Raw genomic sequence first — 26,125 nt, 5'->3', positions numbered from 1 at the left:
AATTCTTTTCAGAGTTTCTATGAACGTACTTTCGTGGTTCATACAGCAAAATCTTCTAGAATTTTTTGCGAGATTTTTTTAGAAATTTTCCGGAAATTCTCCGGCAGTTGCTATTGAAGTTTCTTCCAAAAATTTCTGAAATTCCCCTAGTAGAATATCTGAAAGAATCCCTAGAGATATTTCTGATTTATGTATTTATTTATTGTTTGTACATCAACAGGCCCCAATGATGTTTGGTGGTAAAATTATAGACATAAATAGAGAAAAAATAAAACATAGTGACAAACAAACAAAACGCATACCAAGACACATACTCATTGTCAAAAAGTAAATAGGAGTTCAAATGCTACTACAAACGTAGTCAGTTGGTTCTGCCGCAAAAAATGCAGAGAATCTCCAGCGAAGGGTTTTTCGTGCCAAATGGAAGTCGAAAATGGATGCAACTCGGTTGAAAATCCGTTGCAACCCGTGGATAGCGCCGTGCATTGCATAATTTGACCTTCGCAGAGGCAGTCTCAACGGAATGCTGCTTGCGAATTGCACGTAGCTGAACGTTCAAATTGATTTGTTCAAGCAATCCCTGAATAAAATTTCTGATGAATCCTTCAAAGATTTTTTGAAAGTGCCCATTTGTGGGGAATTATCTGGTTCCTTTTTTATATTTTCTAGGAACTCCTGGAAGAAATAATGATGGAATTTTGGGAAAATTTTCTGAATATCTTCAAAAAAGTTTAGGACGGAATCTCTGAAAGATTTTCCGAAAAAAAATCATTACAGAGATTTCCGAAGGTTCCCTGAAATATTCTTTTTTCGATTTCGAAACAATTGATTAACATGAGCTAGTAAGAAAAACTGCTGATTGAATGAACAGAAATTATATTTTTTTTAGTTTTGATGTAAACTATATTTAAAATAAAAATATTAAACCAAAATTCAAAAATCATAAAATTTCAATTGTTTTCACGTCATCAAGGATGATTTCGAACACCTAGCAATCGTTTGACTCATTTGTCCATAACTCAGATCAGAAACCTTATATTGAAATGTTGTGTTTGGCAAAGTTGTAGATTAGTGTTTTTCCTACAAATATCACCAAGGATGCCATATTATAACTCTAATATTTACGTCGTAAAAGTGTTAGTAGAGTAAAGTGGGGCAAGAGTTTCTTTTGAAGTTTTTGAGCTCAATTCAAATTATTTCTTTCGGGTGTCAAGGTTGTTCGAACCCTTTTTGAAAAAGAGTCTTTCACTCCAAAAATTATAAAAATTGATCAATATTTCGAAAAGTTATGACAAAATGTTGATTTTTTATCAAAAAATTGTAACATGCGATGGTCCTTCCAACGCATGGAATGGAATTGTAATGAAATCGAATTCGATATTTTATTTTAGGGCGTAACTAGGTATACTTTGAAGATGCTTTAGCATGTATAACTTTTTGCAAAAGAGATTTGGAAATCATATTTTACACATAGTGGGGCAAAAGTTCGAATTGTGGGGCAAAAGTTCGAGTCATGTGGAAACTTTAGGTATAAACCTTAAATTCTGCAAAATGTACATATTATATCTAAGAGTGATGGAATTAGTGAGAAAATTCGATTTAAGTTGAAAAAAATGTTGTTTTATCTGAATTTGGCGGAAAACTACTAATTTTTGGTGTAGTGAATTTAACCCTGATTTGGGTAAAATCCAGATCTAATTTTAAAGTGTATTCCAGTTCTAACATCAAATATTAAGTGGTTTCAGGTATTCCTATTACCAAAGTGTCAAAATAGTGTGCTACGGCTAGCGAAACTCCACAAACACTAGATTCGAACTTTTGCCCCAGTAGTGGGGCAAGAGTTCGAATAAAACACACACATACAAACAGTGTTGTAACTCAAAATTTTAAAGACATTTGGCGTAACTTTGTTCAGCAAAATTTTAGCTCATGGATGGTAGAATCACCACACGGTATTTATTTATTTATATCTGCTTCGATTTTTTGAAAAATATTGAATTTTCAACTAGGGTCGAACTTTTGCCCCACCTTACTCTACCACCTACTCATACTAAACGATCGAATTTTTCGATCGTTTAGTATGAGTAGGTGGTACTAGCGCTCTAGCGCTGTATATATAAGAGGTAGAATATGACGTCCTTGGTGATAATTGTAGGAAAAACTGTAATCTACAATTCTGCCGAACACCACATTTTAATATTAGGTTTCTGAATTGAGTTATGGACTAATGAGTGAAACGATTGGCAGGTGATCGAAAACATCCCTGCACGTCATAAACATTGCTTTTATGTACCATAATTAGTCAGAGATATGAAAAATTAAACCTTGGGGTTATGACGCAGTATTGCTTTGAGGAGAGTTGACTTAAGTAAATTATCATATGAGCATTAGTAATTCAGACTATGACAGGCGACTTCGTGATTATCTGGAGTTATGCTAAAAAGCGATAAATTGGATTACTTGGGAGTTAAACTTAACCTCAGTGCCGAAATTAGGCTTCGGGGGGCCCGGGCAAACCGTATAAAGTGGGCCCCCAAAAACAAGATTTTCAATATGTAAACCGTACATTAACGGAGGAGTTTTGGCAGCACTGCCATGCATCGGTTTGCTTCTGTGGTTAGTCTGATAAATTCGCTTTAGTTTTCGTGTATTATGTGCTAATTAATTACCTATCCAAGCCCAAAGAGTTGCTTTACAAGCGAGTTAGTGAATAAATGTGAAAAATACTCGATATGACTGTTTGGTTCTATAAAAAAGTGATTTCCATTTGGTGCTTTCGGATATTATGTTTGGCTGTACCAGCCATTTTTTTCCAGAACGACGATTTGAAGAAGAAAATTAAACATGTGTTCGTGCTAAGCAGCGCGTTGTGTTCGAGTGTTGCATCGGAGAGTAGGAGCATGTTGCACGTATGCTGGCATGCTGATGATGATAACCTTGGTGTTAGTGCGTGAACTGTGATGTGTGATATAAAAGCATCCGATGTGGATGCCGCTCGATTTCGTAGTGGTGCATAACGGTGATTCATATGTGGCTATATGTGCTTCGTTGCTTATGTGATGCGACTGGCGAGTGTGGTGCGTGCGGTGCTTTGTGCGGTGACGTGAAGAGCCAATATATGTCAAGCGCTCGTGCATTTGATGATTCTTTGTTTTTTTTTTGCTATTCGGCGACGGGAGATCCAGAGGCATTTACAGCTGTGTACACTAAACAAAGTTCGATATGGTAATGATGTGAACGAAATGAACATTCGATTTGGTGGGGGTAGGGGGGAGGGGTACGTTTTGGCCCTGCTATGCTACTGCCCTTGATAGTGCATGAAGACGATGAAAAGCTCGAATTTGGTGGTGCGGAGATAGGCGAGGTGTGAGAATGAATGAATCTATCGGTTCGGTCGATTCATGCTGTTCTGTGGTGCGACTGTGTGAGTTGTGGACGCGCGTCGATTATCAGTGAAGATGATGTGCTGTGTTGGTCAAGTGATGACCTAAGAGTGAAGGCTAGGGGAAATAAAAGGCTAATATTGGCTTGAATTGGTGTGCTGGGAGTGATGACAGTGTAGGCGTGTAGCCGAACTGCAGCACGATTGAAATGATGTGAAGAGGTGTGCAGGGCTGGTTTACAGGTTATGTTCGTCGCTACTAAATGAAATATCGTGCATGCACCAACGACAAAGTACAACAGCGGCAGCGTACAGATGTATTGAGCATTGAAACTTGGTGGTTTTTTATGCACAGGAGGCGTTTCCGTCGGTTCCAACTAATTTGGTGAGATCTTTACATTTTATAACTGTATATTTATTTTTCAATGATTATATGCACTTATTTGGGAGGGTGGGACCACCAGGGCACCCGATTGAAGCGATTTGGACAGGGAGCCTGGAACTGCCTCCTCCTTGTTGTTAACATTTCGTGGATTGAGGGCGGGCTCTTCGACCCCATCTATTGGGAATATTCGGCTAATCGAGGGCTCGATTTTACAGTTGTTTGTGAAAACTTTTTTCTGGAAGGAGATTCTTTTTCCCTGCCGCGGGTTTCGTGCAAGTGTTCCTGCTTGTGGGTCCGCACATTCGTTTTTGGCCCTTCATACAGGAGATTGCCTGATCACTTACAACTGTACAATCTTGATCAAATCGCTTTTCAGATTATTCCAGTGCTATAGGCAGCTGCCTTGCTACAATAGATGGTAGAACAAATCATCATCATCATCATCATCATGTAAACCGTACATTAACGTTTTCCTTTCAATGTTGTTTATTATTCGTTTTTTTTGCTGATTTTTGCGGTTTAGAAAGAAACTATGTCACACAACTGTTTTATTCATTCCAATGATTAATTTTTCATTTATTTTTCTTTTTTTTATGATGAAATTTTAAGAACCTTCCATTGCAATTCTCCAAAATATCGACCGATTATTTAAATAAATGAAAAAAAAATATTACGAACATGCATTCTAATACACCCGAATCTTTTTTTGCACCGTTCTGGTTTTTGCTACAACTCAGTCAATTTTCAACCGGTTCTCATGAAATTTTGAACGCATGTAGGCACGATTAGTACTAACAGTGTACAAAATTTCGTGAGAATCGGTTAAAAATTGACTGAGTTATAGCAAAAACCAGACCCGTGCAAAAAAAAAGAATCGGGTGTATTTATTCTAAATGTCAAGATTTCGGTTTACATCATAAATGTGATCTTATTCAGATCGTACATATATTTCAAACTTTCATCCGAATTTAAAAGATTTATGAAAATTTTACAAATTAGCGTTCAGTTTGAATTGTAAAATTCTACGAGTGAACAAAGTAAAGATTCTTGGGGGCAACTGTAGCAAAAACACTGTAAAAACATTGTTCTGAGATGTTTTTGAAAACTAGGTGTCCAAAACTGTCCGAAATTTCTGGAACTTCTCCAGGAATCGTTATCTACTCTTTCCCATGATAAAATCTGTCCTCCACGAACTGATGCAGATGGGTATTAAGCAGTTATTTGATAGACACTTTTTTGTTGTAATGTTAAGTACTAAAACAGTTTTTGAATTGAATTCAACAAGAACTTCATGGGGTTTTATAAAAACTCACGTATAACAAAATTGAAAAAAAATACTTCGTTTTACTTGACTATTGAATACTGTTATACCTAACTAGATGAATTTGCTGCAACCAATCATTAAAACCGATCCTTCAAAATAGTCGTTCTGGGAAATACATTTCATTTATACGATTGAATTGCTTAGCAATTAAAATAATGTTTTTTTTAACTTAATCGAAAGAGCAACATATTTTGGCACCAAAAAATATGAAACATAGGATTTTGATGTGAAGAAATCAAAAATTATGAAACTTTGGATTTTCAAGTGAAAATTCAGAAATGAAATAATCTGGATACCATTAAAGAACTCAATTATAACTACTCTAGGAAATGTATAAAATATAATCGTCTCTTGAAGTGTATTTTATGTTTTGATGAAGAAAATATATAGTGCTTCAGGATTCTTGGGCCCCCCCTGATCGGGGGGCCCGGGGCACTTGCCCCCTTTGCCCCCCCCCCTTAAATCCGGGCCTGCTTAACCTCTTAATAAAATAATTATTCATACAACGAGTTGCAAAATGATGATTTTTACAGCACGAGTGCTGTAAAAATCGAGTTTCGCAACGAGTTGAATACAACATTTTTGGCAAAGGCCAAACTTATACACTAGAATGTGATAATTGTTGGTAGTTACCACCCTGTTTCGTGGTAGTTCAATGGAAACGACCACGTGCTCCAACATACTTGACCTGAAGTTTGGATCAAGCAAGCTGTGCTATAATCAATGATTCAATGGGTCATCGTTTATATGGAAAAATGAAAAATTCAATGGTATCCCATCAGATCAAAGCTTTTTTGATCCCATTTCAGGACCCAAACAAGTGTGCAAAATTTGGGCACGATCACTTATGTCTACGTTTTGCGCATCGCGTTTGAAGTTTGTATGGGGTTTTACATGGGAAACACACTTTTTTGCATTTCTCTCATAACAAGCTCGAATTTTTCTAAAACCATGTAACCGATAAACTGAAAACATAGCCTAGGGTGTCCTGGAAAACTTTGTCGAAGACCGCGAAGTGATCTGATGCTTATGAAAAAAGTTATAGCGTTGACATTGCTTGGCGAAACAGTTTGATTTTGTTGCTATTGTTATTCCTTTACATGTTAAAACATAAACACATGCATGCGGTTCGTTGGTTATAACTATTTTCACAAACATCGGATCGCTTTGCGGTCTTCAACAAAGTTTTTCAGAACATCCTAGGCTATCATTTTATAGTATCGGGTAAAAAGTTTCAGACAAACTTTTTTAACTTATGACTAGGGACAATGGAAATTCGCGGCAAAATTTCTCAAATTTCGCGGGCCCACATTGTGAATTTCGCGGTGATTTCGCGGCACCATATGTTTGACCGTATCGTTGTAGAAAATTCCAATTTTGAATGCTAAATGAATAATGCACTTGAATTTTGTAAGGCGTAATCATAGATTTACAGAAAATGTAACAAACTTGATGAAAAATCAAAAAAGAAGTATGTAGATGTAAAATGCATTAAACTTTTATTTTGCCAGATCAAAACCGTAAGGTAACACTGTTAAAAAGTTATCAGCTAATTTATGTTTAAATATTCAAAATTGGCAGAATTTTGAGGGTATTTTCCAAATTTTCCCAGATTTCGCGTCATTTCGCGGGATTTCTTAAATTTCGCGAGCATTGTCCAATTTCGCGGATTTCGCGGCTTCCGCGAAATCGCGAATTTTCATTGTCCCTACTTATGACAAAAATGCAAAAAAGTGTGTTTTTCCATACAAAATCCCATACAAATTTCAATTGCAATGCGCAAAGTGTAGACGCAACCGATCGTGCTCAAATTTTGCACAGATACTCAGCACCCGAAACGGAACCAAAAAAGCTTTGATCTGAGAAAACGGTTCCTATGACCCACACTAATAATCATCTATAACCGTTACAGTTTTTCAAGCTCTTTTACCGTGGAAACGGTGGCAACCAAGGTGAAAACTCAGATTGTTGATCAAACAATTGCATTATGGTTCATAATGCAACCGAAATGAGTTGCATTATGAACCATAATGCAACTGTTTGGTTTAGTGCAAAAAAGTAGGCCGTTTCGGTGCCAAACCAGCAAGTGTAAAATAAGAATTTATAGTGCCGAGTTGCAAAAAAAAGTTTTTGGGCAATTTAATATCGTAATTTATATTTTATGCTACTCATCTAAGTATAATAATGGCCTACTTTTCCATTCTAGTCACGATTCTAGTTCATTATGTAACTGAATTGAGTTGCATAATGAAAAATAGTCGCATAATCTTCATTATGCCTCTCATTTGAGTTGCCTTATAAACATTATGCAACTCAAATGAGTTACATAATAAAAAAAAACATTGCGTAAATTTTTTTTTGCAATTTCTCATCGTAATAGGCTTTTTTACCTCACGGAGATCGCAGTAAGCCGTGCCGTCGGGCGGTTGCATTTTTCGTACGCGTGACGTTTTCGCTTCGCAGGGAAATCGGCCGGTGAAAAAGAATTCTGCTGGTGATTCGACAGAGAAAATTCGATAGAGATTTGATATTAAAATGCGGCTCGTGAACGAAACTGAACAATTTTCTATAGTGTGGTGATATGGTTCTTTAAGCGCAAGATCACAGGAGAGTTTTCGGTCAAGAATGTTATTTGTTGAAGTGGTTGAAATGGAAAACTTCCGGAAGTGCTGTGAGAAGATTCTTAGAACAATTGTAGTGACTCTAAACATGTGTTTTTTATCCCCGTTTTCCTTTTTCGCGTATTGATTTTGTACAATGTGATTCTTAGTGCTTTGTGTCACTTGCTTTGAATTGTAGCTTTGGGTATCGGAGCTCGTTTTAGATTTTCGGAGGACCATTTTAAGGTTTCCGCGTTATTCCCAATTATTAGTACGTTTTAACTCCTACGCTGCTCGGAAATTGGTGGCTTTTTCTTGGTGGTTGCGTCGCGAAAAAGTGCAGTAAATTTATTTTAATGATGCTCCACAAAGTCATACGCATGACAACCGCCGAAAGATGGCCATGGTAACGGACCCGAGCATGTGCAAATCATCAAGAATCAAAAGAACCGGAAGCGAACCATTGGATAACGAAAAGATGGACGGATGGGTGAGATCTTTCCAGCATATATTATTCAACTTATTTTCTCAATTATGTTTGCCATTATATTTGTATATCATCATTTCCAACTGCATATTACCTGGAGCGTTTGGTACGGTATGTCCACGCATCCTTCCACCCCTGTAGATTCTGGAACTGTTTCGACGACGCTTGACGTAACATTTGAAAGTCGAGGCATTTCCAAGAGTCATCTTTGCGTTAAATACTGCGCAGTAGGCCTGGCCGCTTTGACGCTTGTGTCATATCCTTGAATGCCACAAGCATCAATATTGACAAGAAAAATAATCGGGCGTAATCTAACCCGATTATTTTCCAGGATGCTTTCTTGTACTGGCTGCGTATGTATTAGATTAGATTAGATTAGATTAGTAATAGGCTTTTTTACCTCACGCAAACCTGTCAGGAAATAGCCTACTTTCCCAAATCAAACTAGCAGTGCTGTAATGGTTCATTACAGCACTGATTTGCGTTGTGTATTGAACCATTAAAGCACTGTTTTCAGTTTTGATCAACTTCTTGATGCTTTGTGGATGCAGTTTTGAAAAATTGTGACAGCTACACAGTATAACCTGCTATGATCAGAGTTTCTTAAACATTGCTATGAATATCAGTGTGCAGTTTGATGAAAAAGTTATTTAAAAACTATTCTCAATCGGTAATTCATGAACTCGCAAAAAAACGTTGTACGAAACTCGGTGCAGAACTCGATTTTTACAGCACTCGTCGTAATTATCCAACTCGGCAAGCCTTGTTGTATAAATCTAGGATTTGTATTGAAAAAAAGTCAACTTTTTGCAACTCGATACTTAAATAACTATTTTATCTAAATATTAACGGTGTTTATCAATTGCCTACCAGTAATGATTGTAAAGTATACTTCTCTCCATCAATACCATTTATAGCTATTTTACATTTACACATCACAATGCTCGTCCCAAATGGTTAAGCCTGGCTCATTTCAATAATTGGAAGCACCTCAACTAAATCTCCTAACCAACCGGTTTGGATCACAATTTGTTGAACATATAATAGAAATCGACCCGTCTGACGGTCTGCCTGCCGCGTTGTTGGGTATCAATTGTAAAAGGATCAAATCATTCAGTCATACACACAATACAGCTTCCCTATTACTTTGTCAAATCATGTCACCGACATGGATCCATTTAGATGTCAACCATCACGGTACATTTGATGTAGCTTCGAAAGCTTTCCTCTAAGTAGCTTGTTACAATCGCTTCCATGTGATGTCGATCAAGTGTGTGATAAGTCAAGATTAAAATTGAAAATGGAAATGAGGGATTGTGAGTGCCCATTAAAATGTTCCATTACCTCCAAATGGGATCGCCGGGGATTGGCTTCAGTAGTGGGTGTGGGATTTATCATTTCTCTCGGGAACATACCCAAAGCCCATTTGTGACCGAATACATATTATGAGCTTTGTTCAGCAATGCTTTATCTGTTAGACCGGTTCTACTAAATGGGTCTCTGATTTCCAATTTTTTTTGTTAGTTTTTGCAATGGTGTTCTAGTGTTTCATTGAGTCACTGGCAGATGGAATTTTGTTTCTACATATACAAGTCTAACACAACTAGACATTGAGCATCCCGAAACAAGAACAAACTTTATCCTTTTAAACATTCATCCAGATCCGGGCTGGCAGAAGAATTGAGTGGATTTGTATTGTGCTCCACATCATTCAACTGTCAGGCACATGGCAAGCACCATGAAGCACATGACGGTGTGTCTGGTAGAACAAATTTATTACAAAAAACCCTAATTAATCCACCTAGCGGTGATGGTGCCTTTCTCGTGCTTTAAAATATCCTTTCAATAAAACTCGAGCGACATGTTGATGACATTGACATAAATACAAAATGAAAACTGCTTGCTAAATCTACTCAATATGGATACATTTTATATTAGCATAACATCCAATGTTCAGAAAATATTAGACAACGATCCAAAACTCAAACCAAACAAGTGTCATGAAGCCGCAAAATTTGGAAACGTCATTTTAGATTTTCCGGTCATCATTTTATGACTCCGGATATCTACCCCAACTAAACTAACCGCCATCTTGAACATTGAGACACCATCTTGGATGTTCTGGTATTCATTTTTGGACTCTGCACCTAAAATTACATAAAATAGTCGCCGTATTGAATTTTGGCATGTCGTTTATGATTTTCTGGTTACCAGTTTTGGACGAAGACCGGCATTCTTCCCCATCCAAACTATAGTCATATTGCAGACCTTGTGAAACAGCGCACAGCTTGGGTTTTCTGATTACAAATTTTGAATTCTGGACATATTTTCATACAAAATATGCCCATAATGTAAGAAATAAAAATCCTATAAAATAGGCACTAACTTGAATACTGGGCCATTATCTTGGACTTTGGACCGCTATTTTGGATACTATGGTGGACTCCAAACAAATTTCCCATACCAAATACACTTATTTTACATAGTTTTAGAGCTCAAAATTCCTTAAAACAGCCACCATGTTCTGTTTACGCGATCAAATTCTTATTTTTCCATTCAACGTTGACCAATCCTGCTATAACTTTACACCTTAGGAATCTGAAGTGGTACGATTTGATGAGATCGCTTTAGTTTTGTCTATATTTTGTTCTCATATATGAGAACTTAGACCTATTCGTCACTGTTGTTCATACCTAATGGTTATCAGGCCATTAAACAAAGCCACAATTTAATTTTTCACATGAACGATGGTTCTGCTACACAACAGCTAGTCTCTAATGTGATCTAAAGCTATTTTTTTGCTGACCGTTCATTAGATTATCAAAAAATCTGCGATCTGATGTGTCGTATGTATGGGTTTGGTTCATTTTTATACTTGGTAATTTCCGGTGGGATAGCCGGATCTGATTCTATGAGTCATGGACCACGACACTACCGATTGTCCCAATTATGGTCTGAGAATATTTTATTGCTATTTATTCACCTTTACCTAATCACCGCGATTTGATATATCGCATGAATGGGTTTGCTTCACTTTTACTTCTAACCACTTTCGAAGCCACAGCTGAACCCGCAACACTACCGGGAATCTAATGTGGTCTGACCCTATTTTTCCATCAGGTTGTCGATAAGTCGTGATCAGTCTTCGCTCTACTGCTCGTGTTGTGGTAGAGGTAAGGATAGCGCATGAATGTAACAAAGCCGACTGACACCCGACTGCGGCAACAAAATGAAGGTAGTAAAAAGTGTCGAATGTTTACAAGACTGGTCGTGATTTGATGTACCGCATCCATGGGTTTGGCTAAATTTTACATTTTACTACCCGGATCTGATTCTGGGTAACTACCGGCTGAACCAAATATGGTCTAACATTATTGTCTTGTTAACTGCTCATGGGTTAACCGAAAACGCTGCAAATTGAAGGTGCCACATGCAGGGTTTGACAATTTCGACGGGACTCTCTGAACCAATTCCGGACCACTACCAGTGAAGTAAAGCTATTTTCTAGCTAACTGTTCATCAGGTTATCGCAAAAGCCACGATTTGATGTGTCACATGCCTGGATTTGGTTCACTTTTACATTTGGCCTCTTCCGGCCACTCAAAACCGATTCCGAAACACTTGCTGACCGTTCATTAGGTAATCTAAAAAGCCGCTATTTGATGTGACGCATGTACGGGTTTGTTTCTCTTTCAGATTTAACCACTTCGCCGGGAACCCCGGAACAAGTTCCGGAACACTACTGGTTCAGATATGATCTGAGATGGTTTTCCTGCTCATTGTCCATCAGATCATCGAAAATGCCGTGGTTTGATGTGTCGCATGTATGGGTTTGGTTCAATTGTATATTTGGCCACTTCCAGCGGGACGCCTAGAATCGGTTTCGGAACACTACCGGTTCAGATATGATCTGAGACTATTTTTCTGCTTACCGCTCATCAGGTTATCGAAAATGCCGTGGTTTGATGTGTCGCATGCATGGGTTTGGTTCACTTTGTATATTTGGCGACTTTCAGTGGGACGACTAGAACCGGTTCCGGAGCATTACCGGTTCAGATATGGTCTGAGATGATTTTCCTGCTCATTGTCCATCAGGTCATCTAAAATGCCGTGGTTTGATATGCCGCTTGCATGGGTTTGGTACAATTGTATATTTGGCCACTTACAGCGGGACGCCCAGAACCGGTTCGGGAACACTACCGGTTCAGATATGGTCTGAGACTATTTTCCTGCTTACCGCTCATCAGGTTATCGAAAATGCCGTGGTGTGATGTGTCTCATGCATGGGTTTGGTTCACTTTCATATTTGCCACTTCCGGCGGAACACCCGGAACCGGTTCCGGAACACTACCGGTTCAGATATGGTCTTAGACTATTTTTCTGCTTACCGCTCATCAGGTTATCGAAAATGCCGTGGTTTGATGTGTCGCATGCATAGGTTTGATGCATTTTCATATCTGGTCCCTTCCTGGGGTACCGTTCCGGAACACCTAAATGGCCATATCTCCGGAACGGCTGAACCGATCCGAACCATTTTCAATAGGAAACAATGGGACCAGATTCCGCGTCGAATGAACCGTCGGTCATTGAAATCGGATGAGGTTTACTGCCAAAAAGTGATGTGAGTTTTTTTGTACACACACATACACACACACACACATACACACACACACACATACACACACACACATACACACACAGACATCACCTCAATTCGTCGAGCTGAGTCGATTGGTATATAAGACTTGACCCCTCCAGAGGCTCTATCAAATTTTCGTTTTTGGAGTGAACATATAGCCTTTCGGTACACCTTGGTGTACGAGAAAGGCAAAAAATGGGCATCGCTAATTTTTACGCTACGTGAAAGTTGACGCTACCAGCTTTCATTCAAGCCCAACATCGAAATATTCCATCGGGGGAACTTTTTCATATAAAAATTGGGTATGTTTGTTAAGTAGTGTTGGGAATCGAACGACTACCCTACTTCATCGGACCGACTCACCAAGCAATCTGCCAACACTGTTTATTTCGAACGGTACTTGCTGCCGTGCTTTTGTTTTTTCTTAGTTCTTAACCTACTGTATACAAACGAAGAAGTGAATTAAATCTGTTCTTGTTTTCATTCTCCAAAATCGAGTTTATTAGTTTTCCGGTGACTTTTTCCCATTTTGCCAAGTGATCCCACGGACTCTGCGGTGGTTTAATTCATCAGGTTGTGGGCCCGGTGTTGCAAGGTGGAGAAAAAGTGGACTTTTCGCGTGAAAACTGTGTTCCGGGAAGAAATTTTTCCGACGACCTCGTGTGTGGTGTGAATAAAAAGAACAATGGCGGACGGTCTAAAAGTGTCTTTCACCAAACTGAACACAACCAACTACGTCTCCTGGAAGTACCGTATGAAGACGCTGCTTGAGCGGGAGGAAGTTTGGGATGTTGTTGATTTGGCCAAGCCGGATCAGGTTGACCAGCAATGGGTGAAGGACAACCGAAAGGCGCGAACGACGATTTCTTTGTTTGTGGAGGACAGCCAATTGCGGTTTGTGAAGAAGGCTGAGACGGCGCGGGAAATGTGGCGAAATCTCCAGACTTACCACGAAAAAGCCACTATCGGGAATCAAGCGATGCTGCTCCAGCAGCTGTGTTCGTTGAACCTCCCCGAAGGCGGCGACGTCGAGAAACACATCGAGCAGATCGAGAACCTTTATGAGCGACTCGATGTGGCGGGTATCGAACTGGGAGAGCTGCTACGAATTATTATGCTGCTGCGTAGCTTGCCACCGTCGTTTAATAGTTTCGTTACCTCGCTGGAAAATCGACCGCAGGAGGACCTGACTATGGATCTGGTAGTGGCTCGGCTCCGGGACGAATGCCAAAAGCGTGGCGGCCAGCCGGGTGGTGGTTTGAAGGAGGAGAAAGCACTGCGTACGGACGTTAAACCGAAGAACGAGAAGAAATGTTTCTTCTGTCATCAGGCGGGGCATTTTCGCCGGAATTGCCGCAAGTTCCTGGAAGCGAAGAAGAGTGATGGTTCAAAAGAATCGTAGAAGGCGACGCCGGAGCAGCAGGCAAAGCAAGCGGATGCGGAAAAGGTCTCGAAGAAACCAAGTGTAAATAGTGCTGTTTGTGGGGCGGTGTGCTTCGCAGTAGGTGATGCACTTCCTGGCGCGTGGGTCGTTGACAGTGGCTGCACTTGTCACATGACGAACGACCGCGGATTTTTCACCGAATTCAAGAGCGACGTAGTCATTGAAGTAACACTGGCAGACGGCACGGTCACAAAATCGGCGGGCTGCGGAAGCGGAGTTGTTTTCGGCGTGAACGGGGAAGGATCCCGTATCGCGATTACGTTGGACTACGTCTTGTTCGTTCCTGCACTCGAAGGCGGATTGATTTCCGTACGCAAACTTGCGCTCAAGGGATTCGATGTCAAGGTGGGTGGCTGTGAAATCAAATCTGCTGATGGTGTTGTGGTTGCTGTAGGAGAAACGCGCGGCAACCAATATGTGCTGAAGACTTCAGAAGCGAGTATGGTGGCGACCGGAAATCACACCGCGCAGTGTCAACACACTTGGCACCGGCGTGTCGGCCACCGGGACATAGACGCCGTGAATCTTATTCGATCAAAGGACCTGGCGGATGGTGTGGACGTTAAGGACTGCGGTGAACGGATTATCTGTGAGTGTTGCCTGAAGGGAAAGCTAGCTCGCAATCCCTTCCCACAGGTAATTGAACGGAAATCGCAGCAACCTCTCGACATTGTCCACACGGACCTCTGCGGTCCGATGGAAAACCCGACACCCAGCGGCAACAAATATTTCATGACTATGATCGATGATTATAGTCGGTTCTGTGTCGTGTTCTTGCTCAAGTCGAAGAGCGAATCGGCGAGCAAAATCGAGGAGTATGTCCGCTGGACCGAGAATATCTTTGGACGAAAGGTTCGCATCGTCCGCTCAGATGGTGGCGGCGAATACACCGCCGAAAGTCTGCAGAACTTTTACAAAGCCGAAGGCATTCGGGCTCAATTCTCAACTCCCTATTCACCATAGTCGAACGGCATAGCGGAGAGAAAGAACAGGGCCTTGCAAGAGATGGCCAACTGTATGTTGCTGGACGCGGGACTGCCGAAGCGTTATTGGGGAGAAGCCGTCCTGACGGCTGCCTTCATCCAGAATCGACTACCGTCTAAGGCCGTCGATCGAACGCCGTTCGAGCTGTGGACAGGGCTGAAGCCGGACCTCTCTCGGCTTCGCATTTTCGGATGTGAAGCGTACGTCCACGTTCCCGATGTCAAGAGGAAGAAGTTCGACGCAAAATCAAGGAAACTCATCTTCGTCGGTTATTCGGAGCACCACAAGGGCTACCGATTCTTGGACTGCGAAACCGACCGGATCACCGTGAGTCGCGATGCGCGGTTCATAGAATTGGGCAACGGATCAGAACAGCAGGACGAGCGAGCGAAATCGGATGCACCTGCGGATCCGGAGGTAGCTGAGCCGGAGGCACAAGAAGAACCGAATAGTGAGAGTGAAGTGATTATTGGACAGAATAAGGGCATCGAAGTGGCGGAAGAAGAGCCTGAAGAACCCGAATCAGTGTACGAAGATGCGAGCACGCACGAACTCGAAGAAGACGATGATGAAGAGGACTTTTATGGGTTCGAACAAAATGAAATGCGACCGCTGAGGAGAGACGAACGGCGCACTCGCGGTGTGCTGCCGTCCCGATTCGGCGATTACGTTGTGAGACAAGTTTCTCACGAAGAAGAACCGAGTGATTACCGTGAAGCGATGCGCATTCCGGATTGGCGAAGTGCCATGCGCGAAGAAATGGAAGCCCACAAAGTGAATCAAACCTGGAGCCTAGTGAAGCTACCCGCCGGTAGGAAGATCATCGGGGCGAAATGGGTTTTTAAGCTGAAACGCAATGAGGCTGGGGAAGTAGCCAAACACAAGGCGCGTATCGTGGCGCAAGGCTACTCGCAAAAGCTTGGAGTGGATTATTCAGAGGTGTATGCTCCAGTCACCCGACAAACGACGCTGAGGACGCTGCTTGCTGTGGCCGGAAAGAAGGGATTGCTGCTGAAACAGTACGATGTTAAAACAGCGTACCTAAACGGTACCGTCGATGAGGAACTGTACATGCGACAGCCTCCGGGATTCGAGGTTGCCGATCATGAGCTGGTGTGCAGATTACACAAAAGCATCTACGGATTAAAGCAGTCCGCTCGATGTTGGAATAAGGCGCTCCACACCGTGTTAGTTGAGCTTGGGTTCGACCAATGTAACTCCGACCCCTGTCTATACGTTCGTCGCTCGGGAGGAGCTATCGTCTACCTACTCGTTTATGTGGTCGATTTGCTGATGGGGTGTACGGATGAAGCGGAGATTGACAACATCTATCGAGAACTGCGTAAGAGATTCGACATTACGGCACTCGGATCAGTGCGGCACTTCCTTGGTCATGAGATCGGCCGAGATGGTGCCTACTATACGCTGCGACTAACTGCATACATCGATTATTTGGCCAAGAAGTTTGGGATGGAGAATGCGCACCCGGTGCGTACGCCAATGGATCCAGGATATACGACTTTGAATGAAGGGAGCAAACCATTTGCCGACAAAACGTTGTACCGCAGCTTGATCGGGGCACTGCTCTACCTAGCAGTGAACGCCCGGCCGGATCTGTCGATCAGCGTGGGCCTGCTAAGAAAGGTAAGTGACCCGAACCAGAGCGATTGGAGTGCGGCAAAGCGTGTGCTGCAATATGCGAAGACAACGAAGGAGCATAAGCTGAAGTTTGGACCAGGCAGTGATTGGAAATTGGTCGGATTTTCTGATTCTGACTGGGCAGGAGATAAGCGTACAAGACGGTCGACAAGCGGGTACGTTTTCTTCTATGGCAGAGGACCGATTTGCTGGATGAGCAAGGGCCAGCCCTGCGTGGCCCTATCGTCACTCGAAGCAGAGTACAACGCACTAGCGATGACATGCCAAGAAGCTGTATGGCTGCGACGCTTGCTGGGTGACTTCGACGAACGCCAGACCGGTGCTACGACAATATATGAGGACAACCAGGGTTGTCTCTCGTTCGCCCAAGCCGAGCGCGCCAGTGGCCGCGTGAAACACATCGATACTAAGAGCCACTATGTGAGGGAGCTGTGTGAGCGGAATATTATGCAACTAGTCTACTGTCCTACTGCTGAGATGGTGGCGGACGCCCTAACGAAGCCTTTGGGTCCGTCGTCGCTATCGAAATTCGTGGAACGAGTAGGGCCATCGGCCTGATGGGCTGGTAGTCATTCAGGAGGAGTGTTGGGAATCGAACGACTACCCTACTTCATCGGACCGACTCACCAAGCAATCTGCCAACACTGTTTATTTCGAACGGTACTTGCTGCCGTGCTTTTGTTTTTTCTTAGTTCTTAACCTACTGTATACAAACGAAGAAGTGAATTAAATCTGTTCTTGTTTTCATTCTCCAAAATCGAGTTTATTAGTTTTCCGGTGACTTTTTCCCATTTTGCCAAGTGATCCCACGGACTCTGCGGTGGTTTAATTCATCAAGTAGAAATAGGGATTAATTTGGAACCGTGCATTTTGTATGGGGAAAAACAGTATTCTGAAAAAGTTGTTCAGGATCCCTCGGTGGATTTTTTTGAGGGACCCTGCAAATGAAAGCTGAAAGCCTCTATTTTTGAATAGCGAAAAATTTGACGATGTCCATTTTTTTGTTATAAACTTTTCCCATACACACGCCGTGACATGCTTTTCATCCTTCCATTAATAAGATGCTTATTTCTGACGGACACAGAAAGGAAACAGCAGAGGAAATCATCTTTGTGGATTCAGAGATTGGCGAGGGGAATTTCCTTCTCACATTCTTGTCCACATTTTGTATAACAAATCCACCAGGGCTTCGGAAAAGGTATCAACCCAATTCCAGAAATAATTTACCAGAAATTACCCTTGTGCAACCCTTTTCCCTGCGTACCGAGAAAGGGCCACAATAGTATATGTCTCGTTATTTGAATTCCTATAATGTACAGATGCTCCAAGCTTCATTGTACCTATTCTCTTTGTCGCTGGAGCCTTTTGAGCGACTTCCAGCCACCACGAAAAAAGTTTAAATTGCTGGGATTAAGCATTAAATCTCGTGTTTCGTGCTTCCTTTTCCAGGCCACGGCTTGCTACCTGCAGCAGCTATCGAATCGTGAAACGAAAGTGATGGACCGGATGGACGAAGCCACCGCCCTGATTGCCGCAGCTACCCATGACATTGACCATCCTGGCCGCTCGTCGGCCTTCCTGTGCAACTCGGACGATAGGCTCGCGCTACTGTACAACGATATCTGTGTGCTGGAATCGCACCACGCTGCCACCACCTTCCGGTTGACGATGGGTAAGTTCTGGTGGGTGGTCGCTAGAGCTGCGAATTTAAATATCGCAAACAAAGTATCACAAACGGCCCGTAGCATTTAAACTCATCAATTCCTTTTAACAATGATTCCAGCTGACGACAAAATCAATATCTTCAAACACTTGGACCGGGAATCGTACAAGTTGGCTCGATCGATCATCGTCGACATGATCCTGGCAACGGAGATGACCCGCCACTTTGAACATTTGGCCAAGTTTGTCAGCGTATTCGGCACCGATGTCGACAGTAAGGAAACAACGCACGATAATGATGACAACCAGATTCTGATCCGAAGGATGCTCATTAAGTGTGCCGACGTGAGCAATCCCACGAGGTCGCTGAAGTTCTGCGTTGAATGGGCCCGCCGAATAGCGGAGGAATACTTCACCCAGACGGACGAGGAAAAGCACCGCAATCTACCGATTGTGATGCCAATGTTCGATCGGACGACGTGTAGCATATCCAAGAGTCAAATTGGTTTCATCGAATACATTATTCACGACATGATGGATGCGTGGAACAGTAAGTTGTCAACTGGTAGTTACACCAATCAACAGTGTTTAAATACGATCAACTTTCCAGGTTTCATCGAAATGCCGGAAATCGTCCGTTACATGGAGCACAACTACTCAAAGTGGAAACTGTTTGAGGAGCAAGGCATCAACACGCTGAGCGACATCAAGCGGAAGCAGCTCACACTCAACAGCGAGGCGACCGGTTCGTCTTCGATAGAAGAGCTGTAGTTAGAAGTAGTAGACCACCCAAAAACACACCCACATCTCCTGATTGTTTGGCGAATCTTCCCCCAGTCCACAGTGTGAAAGCCAAGGAGATGATAATACCAAGTACGCGTACCCGTAGAATGCAAATATAATATATTTGGTAGGAACTTTTGGACGGAATCGAATGCAACGCGTCCGTTGTACGGCACGGTTGCTCGGTCGTCGTTTTAGTCTCATTTTGTATTAATCAATAAATAATTGTTGATCAGTGGAAGCTGTTTTATGGTAGGAAAATTAAAACATGTCTTATGAATGGTAAACCAATAGCCGCAAAATTATTTATATTTATTTTGAACGAAATCAGATGTAATCTTATGGGGACGTGCTGTATACAGTACCATTACATAATCTTATATGTTTCCACTCGAATGCTCTTTTGTTCATAATCTGGCTCAAAATGCGATATCTAGAAGTTATTTTTCGTTAATACCGCAGGTGCTAATCTCGTAGTAATAAACTCTGCCAATCGTTCTTGCAATTTTTGCTTCCACGAAGCTGGGTTTGTCCAAGATTACAACAAGCTCTTCATATCGTTCTCTTGCATACCGCCGTAGATCGTTGCATCGCTTGAGTTCTTTAAGTCCTTGCAGAAGGCTGTAGTATGGTCCAAGCTTCGTATTCCAAGAATTTATCCGGCTTATGAACATTTCGTAAAGATAGGCTCTGTTCGATAACAGTGTGTCCTTTGGATTCCGATTGGACGACTTTTTAACTGAACCTCATTACTGATAAGTACAGGCACGCCATTAGACTTGACAAATATTTGGTCAAACAAGCCCAACAAATGACCAACACAGCCTGAATCATAGCAACCTTGGATAAATGTCGGATTTCAAAGGCAAATATTTGTCATAATGACAAACAGTCTAATAGCCCCTTCAGTTGCTTTCGTCCCTCCTAGGCGTATTTCGATTAATTTATCCCGTTACCAGATATAATGGAGTCTGCTTTACCTGTTACTTGTCAGAGATTACATTAATATGTAATGGGAAATGCACACAGAAGGAACGGGACAAACAAAAATTCGCAATGATTGATACGCCTTTTTCTAATGTTAGCCTAGAAATTGTTAACGATAGCCTGAAACCCCTCATGGGACATTAGAGACACTTTGGAACGTCTGGGACATATAATTATAATATAATAATTATAAGACACAGAATGTTGATTGACAGGCATACTCAGAGATAAAATTGTGAAAAAGGCGCGTTCTGTTGGGATCCGAACTCACGACTCCGTATTAGCTAGCCCGATGCTTTAACCAACTATTAGAAAGTGGCTAAAGCTGGACGGATACGGTGGGCAGGGCATGTTGCAAGAATGCCGAACAACAACCCTGCAAAGTTGGTGTTTGCTATCCATCCGGTTGGTACAAGAAGGCGTGGGGCGCAGAGAGCACGATGGGCGGACCAGGTGGAGCGTGATCTGGCGAGCGTTGGGCGCGACCGACGTTGGAGGGCTGCAGCTGCAAATCGAGTGCCGTAAAACCGGGTGAATAGAAACAATGGGGCGAATAGAAACAAATAACTTATTGTAAAAAATATGGTAATTATGTTTCAATAAACCTTTTTTGGGTTGCTAATTGCGTTAATTTTCATGTGAAAAATTTTGAAAGCAAAGTATCGATTTATAGGCAAAAAACTTCCGCCATTAAAATTGCGTTTTATTGATTTGGTATGTAGGGGTAGGCGGGGCAATATGGACACCCTAAGGTTTTTACCAACTTTACCTGGCAAGATGTCAAAAAAGTTTAGTTTTTTTATACATGTATCCTTTTAAAGTCTATTTAGTATCTATTGCATAAGAATGCTCACGAAGAAAAATGATTTATCCACTTCAAAAAATGTTATGAAAAATGTTAGTTTTTTATGACCGTCTTCAAGCATATGGGGCAGAATGTACACCCCCATGGGGCAATATGGACACCATGAGACTTTTACTAATTTCGTACATTATTTACACCTATAAAGTCATTTCATTACAAAACAACTATTATGAATGAATAATACGCCGAAGTAATTCATTTTTGTTCAGTTAATTTAAATTCAGGCTGTTTTGGATAAAGCTTCGTTTTTGTCGGCATGTGTAGCTGTGCCTAGAACAACTATTTTCCACTGCTGTCGTTTTCTGACCAATTTGTTTCACCCTATGTCTACTATAGTGAATATTTAACCGAAAATATACTGAAATCGAAGAATTTGGTTGGTTAGTGATCTAGGTAATACTTTTTCCCTTGCCGCTTCTTTCAAAAAGGTGTGTGTCCATTTTGCCCCGGCAGCAGAAATATTTCCAAACTTGATTTTTGATATAATAAAGAAGAAAATATAAACATGTTAAGCATGTCGATACAGCAAAACTACTTGCATGTGTTCTAGGAATATCAGGTTTTAATCGACCGGCAATAAATTAATCAGTAAATCTTATTTTAGATGGTGTAAAAATTATAATTTCCATGCACAAAAAACGGAGGACGCAACTTTTTCGTGTAAAATCAAGTATAATTTTAATTTTGAATGTTTCTACGTTTTAGACAAATGGACTATATTATCCATTCATTAAAACTTCAAAAAAGTTCGCATATTTCAAAATATTGAGGGTGTCCATTCTGCCCTGGGTGTCCATATTGCCCCGCCTACCCCTATTCCCAGATTAAAGTATTTTTCGACATACGACATATTTTTCTTCATTTGGTGAATTATTATAATCTAGTCTTAGAGTTTCATTTGAATTGAAAGTGATTTCTGTCTTAAAATTGAAAAAATATCGAAAATTGTTCAAAGATGTTTCTATTCGCCTCATTGCGGGGCGAATAGAAACAAGCAACCTTTTTTTTCAAATAAGTTAATGAAATAAAAATTGGTTTTGAATCCTAATTACAGCAATTAAAAAGGGAGGTGGGACCCAAAGCTGACACCCTTGCAACTGACTTTATTACGCATTGTTCCAGAAATACTTGCCTAAGGATGCTGGAAGGTGTTTCTATTCGCCCCGTTTTACGGTATTATAGCGGCAAATTGTTGATTCAGTGTTATCATGAATTTGATGTTGAACTAAATAAATGAATGAATCCTTTAGAAATCAGAGAGCCTTATTTTTTTTGCTCACCTTCTTAAGACCCCCTTGGTTGTTCATTTATCTCTCCATCCATTAGAGCTTTCTGAGATCTCGTTCTGCTCACCACATCGGGCACCGTTACCACAGTTGCCGTTTTTACCAAGTTTTCGGAAGTACCATACTGGTGGTTGATAGCCCTCCCTCTTGTTCTCGAGTAGAGGAGAATATCAAATTAATAACTACGGAAATACACAACTTGTTGTTATATCTAGTTTTGTTATTAATGTCTTATCAAGACATAACTTTTCCATAACATATTTTGTTTGACAATCTTATATTGTAAGGATCAAGCTTTTGGTATACATCCGTTAAATAACATTTCAATAATATGTTTTGTTGTAGGCCAAGTTTAGTTATTAAATTCACGTTTTCTGTCCCGAAATCATTGATCATTTTGATGAATGAATTTTCTCACGCATTGGGTTTGTCATTATTGTTTTGACTTTTGTGAAAATTTTAAAATTCACAGAGTTATCATTTCCCAGTTACGTTTGACAGTAATCCCAAGCAACACACATGTTATATAAAAGTTACGACAGCGCAAGTTTTGGTTGTATAGAAGTTTATTTTACGTTATTTCAACACAAAGTTAGAATTACGTAAAATAAACTTCTATACAACCAAAACTTGCGCTGTCGTAACTCTATTATAACATGTGTGTTGCTTGGGATCAAACTTATTTCGTTTAACTGTTGTGCCTCAAAGTGTGTTCTTGCGTACTCAGCGAATATAACGTCACGCAAGCTATTGTCGCTATTGAAATCGTGACGTCATGCTCGTTTGACTACACGAACTGGCAGTGTATTCCAGTTATAATTTCAAAACATATTATGTTCAAGAATTTTTATTCGCACTCCTTTCGTAATTAATACAGTATTATAACTTACTTTGTTATGCGTTTGATATTTTAACTAAATGTGCTTTTGCAATATTATCAATAACTTTTAAAGTTCAAAGTTTGTTATTGAAATATTTTCCAAATTAACAGTTATCAAGCTGTTATTGAAACTAACAGAACAAGTTGATGAATTGGTCTTCCAGGAACTTTTTTTTTTTGTTATGCAATCTGTTATTTTGCCGCTTATGACAGGCAAGTTTATAACAACATGTTATGCGCAGTTTTAAGTAAGATTTCAATATAATTTGGGAATTTATCCTTTACCAAAAGATGGTTTGAATAAAAAACTATCTGTTATGACGTTCAAATGTATTATCATGACAAGATAACATCACGTTAACCCGCTGTTTTATTTTACCTCACCCGTTTCAACTTGCCCGACGTACCTTGTAAGAAAACCAAAGACAATGGATGGGAGTGTAATTCAGTGATATTGAGTTGCCAGCTGGTAGCAGCATTAAAAGGATCACGGAGGCGAATGACTATTTTGTTAAAACCTTTTTAACAAATCTATATAAATAAAAATGGAATGGTGTTTGTATGTCACGAATAGGCTCGGGAACGGGCCAATGGATCTACACCATTCTTTCAGTGTTTCATTCGTGCAGGGCTCCGACGTGTTCGTGCGAAAAAATAATTGGGAAAATCAACCGGGAACGCACCGAAGTCGAAAAAGTTTGAAATTTCATTTTGCGGGGCATTTTACATGTCAAAAACACAGCAGGCAGGCAGAACGACGTTTGCCGGGACAGCTAGTAAATAATATTAATAATTGAAAGAATCAATTAATTAACAGCTTCTAGCAGTTTTGCAGAGGATTTTGCGTGCTTCTAGTGTCGTGATGGAAAACCCTCCTGCAATTCCTTTCGATTGCCAATGTGTGCCAACGAATAATGAATCCATACTTGATTCTCGCCTATTTTTCAATACCACTGGTTAGCATATTTTAAATTTTGTTTCTGTAATACGAGAATAATCAATGTACCTTTTTCATACGATCCGCATTCAATCATCTCCATACTCGTTTCCGTTAGAAAGCCATGGCCTGGTCCCCCACATTTCAGGGAATCGGAAATAAAGTTCCTGCTTAATAACGTATACATTGAAAAAAAAAACGAGACATTTTTCACAAATTATTCATGAAACTACTAAACTACTTTCTATGCTAGAATTATAGGGTACTAGCTGTCCCGGCAAACTTTGTCTTGCCGTCTTGTGGTGGTTTGACAACTGTTGAGCTCAAAATAGCACCGCACTCTAGATTGGTTTGATTTCGATCGTGTTGATTTTCTTCCCAGCTCATAAAAATCAGTACTTTATCAATTTTCCAACTTTTTGAGTTGATTTTCGTAACTTTTTATACATATAAACACAGCCAGCATGAATACGAAACGAAACGTGCAAGGGTCATGCTGATCGGTTCGGCCGTTCGTGAGTTTTGTTGCCTCAAAGAAGCTACAAACTCATTTTTATATAGATAGACTAGCTGTCCCGGCAAACTTTGTCTTGCCGTCTTGTGGTGGTTTGACAACTGTTGAGCTCATAACGTCACCGCACTCTAGATTGATTTCATTTCGATGTTGTTGATTTCCTTCCCAGCTCATGGAAAATCAGTACTTTTTCAATTTTGTTACTTTTCTAGCTGATTTTCGTAACTTTTTGTACATATAAACACAGCCACCACGAATACGAACCGAACCGTGCATGATTCATCCTGATCTGTTCTGCCGTTCTTGAGTTTTGTTGCCTCAAAGGGACATCAAACTCATTTTTATATATATAGACTAGCTGTCCCGGCAAACTTTGTCTTGCCAAGATGTGGTGGTTTGACAACTGTTGAGGTCATTTTTGCACCGCACTCTAGATTGCTTTCATTTCGATTGGGATGATTTTCTTCCCAGCTCATGAGAAATGAACACTTTATCAATTTTCTTACTTTTCTAGTTGGGTTTCGTAACTTTTTGCACATATAAACACAGCTAACACGAATACGAACCGAACCGTGCAAGAGTCAAGCTGATCGGTTCATCCGTTCTTAAGTTTTGTTGCCTCAAAGGAACCTCTAACTCATTTTTATATATATAGATGTGTATCATACCTTAGTCTAATATGCCAGCCGATCGTGACAATTTTGACCATAATTCGTGAATTATACTAGTATACTGTGCTAGTATACTGCCGTTCTAAGCATATCTGTACCATGTTGTTTTTCCACGCATACTGTCCCACTGCTCTAACCTATATTTTATTTTAAAATCTATGCCAGAAAGAAGTTTTACGTTATTGTGCAATATTTGTTTGTGACGCAAAATGGGAAAAAATTTCAAATTAACTTCATATGGGTCTGTTACTGAGAAAAACACGGCAAGAATGCAAAACAACATGGGACAGATATGCTTAGAAGGGCAGTATAGTTATTGCTGAAACGAGTTACAAAATGAAGATTTTTCAGCACGAGTCGTGATTTTATCCAACGAGTCTTGCCATGTTGGATAAATATGACGAGTGCTGTAAAACCGAGTTTTGCAACGAGTTGCATACAACATTTTTTGCAAAGACAAAAATTCACTGTAATATCATGATTTGATTCAGTATCATCGTGCTTTCAAGTGATTCAAATGGGACACCCTAAGGTGGTTCAAAAATCGTTTTTGATCCACACCGCTTATTCGATTCATAATCAGATTCTAAGCCTACTCCCAAAAATTGAGCTGATTTTGTTGAAAATCGAGTGCAC

At 40.6% G+C, this 26,125-nt stretch overlaps 1 protein-coding gene across 13 annotated transcripts in view; it reads left to right on the top strand.

Annotated features, from left to right (window-relative positions):
* LOC109422492 (high affinity cAMP-specific and IBMX-insensitive 3',5'-cyclic phosphodiesterase 8) overlaps positions 1-19,642 on the top strand; it is an 871,092-nt gene extending 851,450 nt beyond the window's left edge. For all 13 annotated transcript variants that reach the window (XM_062852970.1, XM_062852969.1, XM_062852968.1 and 10 more), the window contains 3 exons: positions 18,354-18,576; positions 18,688-19,116; positions 19,177-19,642. In XM_062852970.1, coding sequence (XP_062708954.1) covers positions 18,354-18,576; positions 18,688-19,116; positions 19,177-19,337 — 813 coding nt within the window. In that variant the 3' untranslated portion in view covers positions 19,338-19,642. The remainder of the gene's footprint in view (positions 1-18,353; positions 18,577-18,687; positions 19,117-19,176) is intronic.
* Positions 19,643-26,125: the final 6,483 nt, after the last annotated feature.

Source organism: Aedes albopictus, chromosome 2 (genome assembly GCF_035046485.1).
Source record: "Aedes albopictus strain Foshan chromosome 2, AalbF5, whole genome shotgun sequence".
Taxonomy (NCBI): domain Eukaryota; kingdom Metazoa; phylum Arthropoda; class Insecta; order Diptera; family Culicidae; genus Aedes; species Aedes albopictus.
This window is presented reverse-complemented; position numbering and strand designations above follow the sequence as displayed.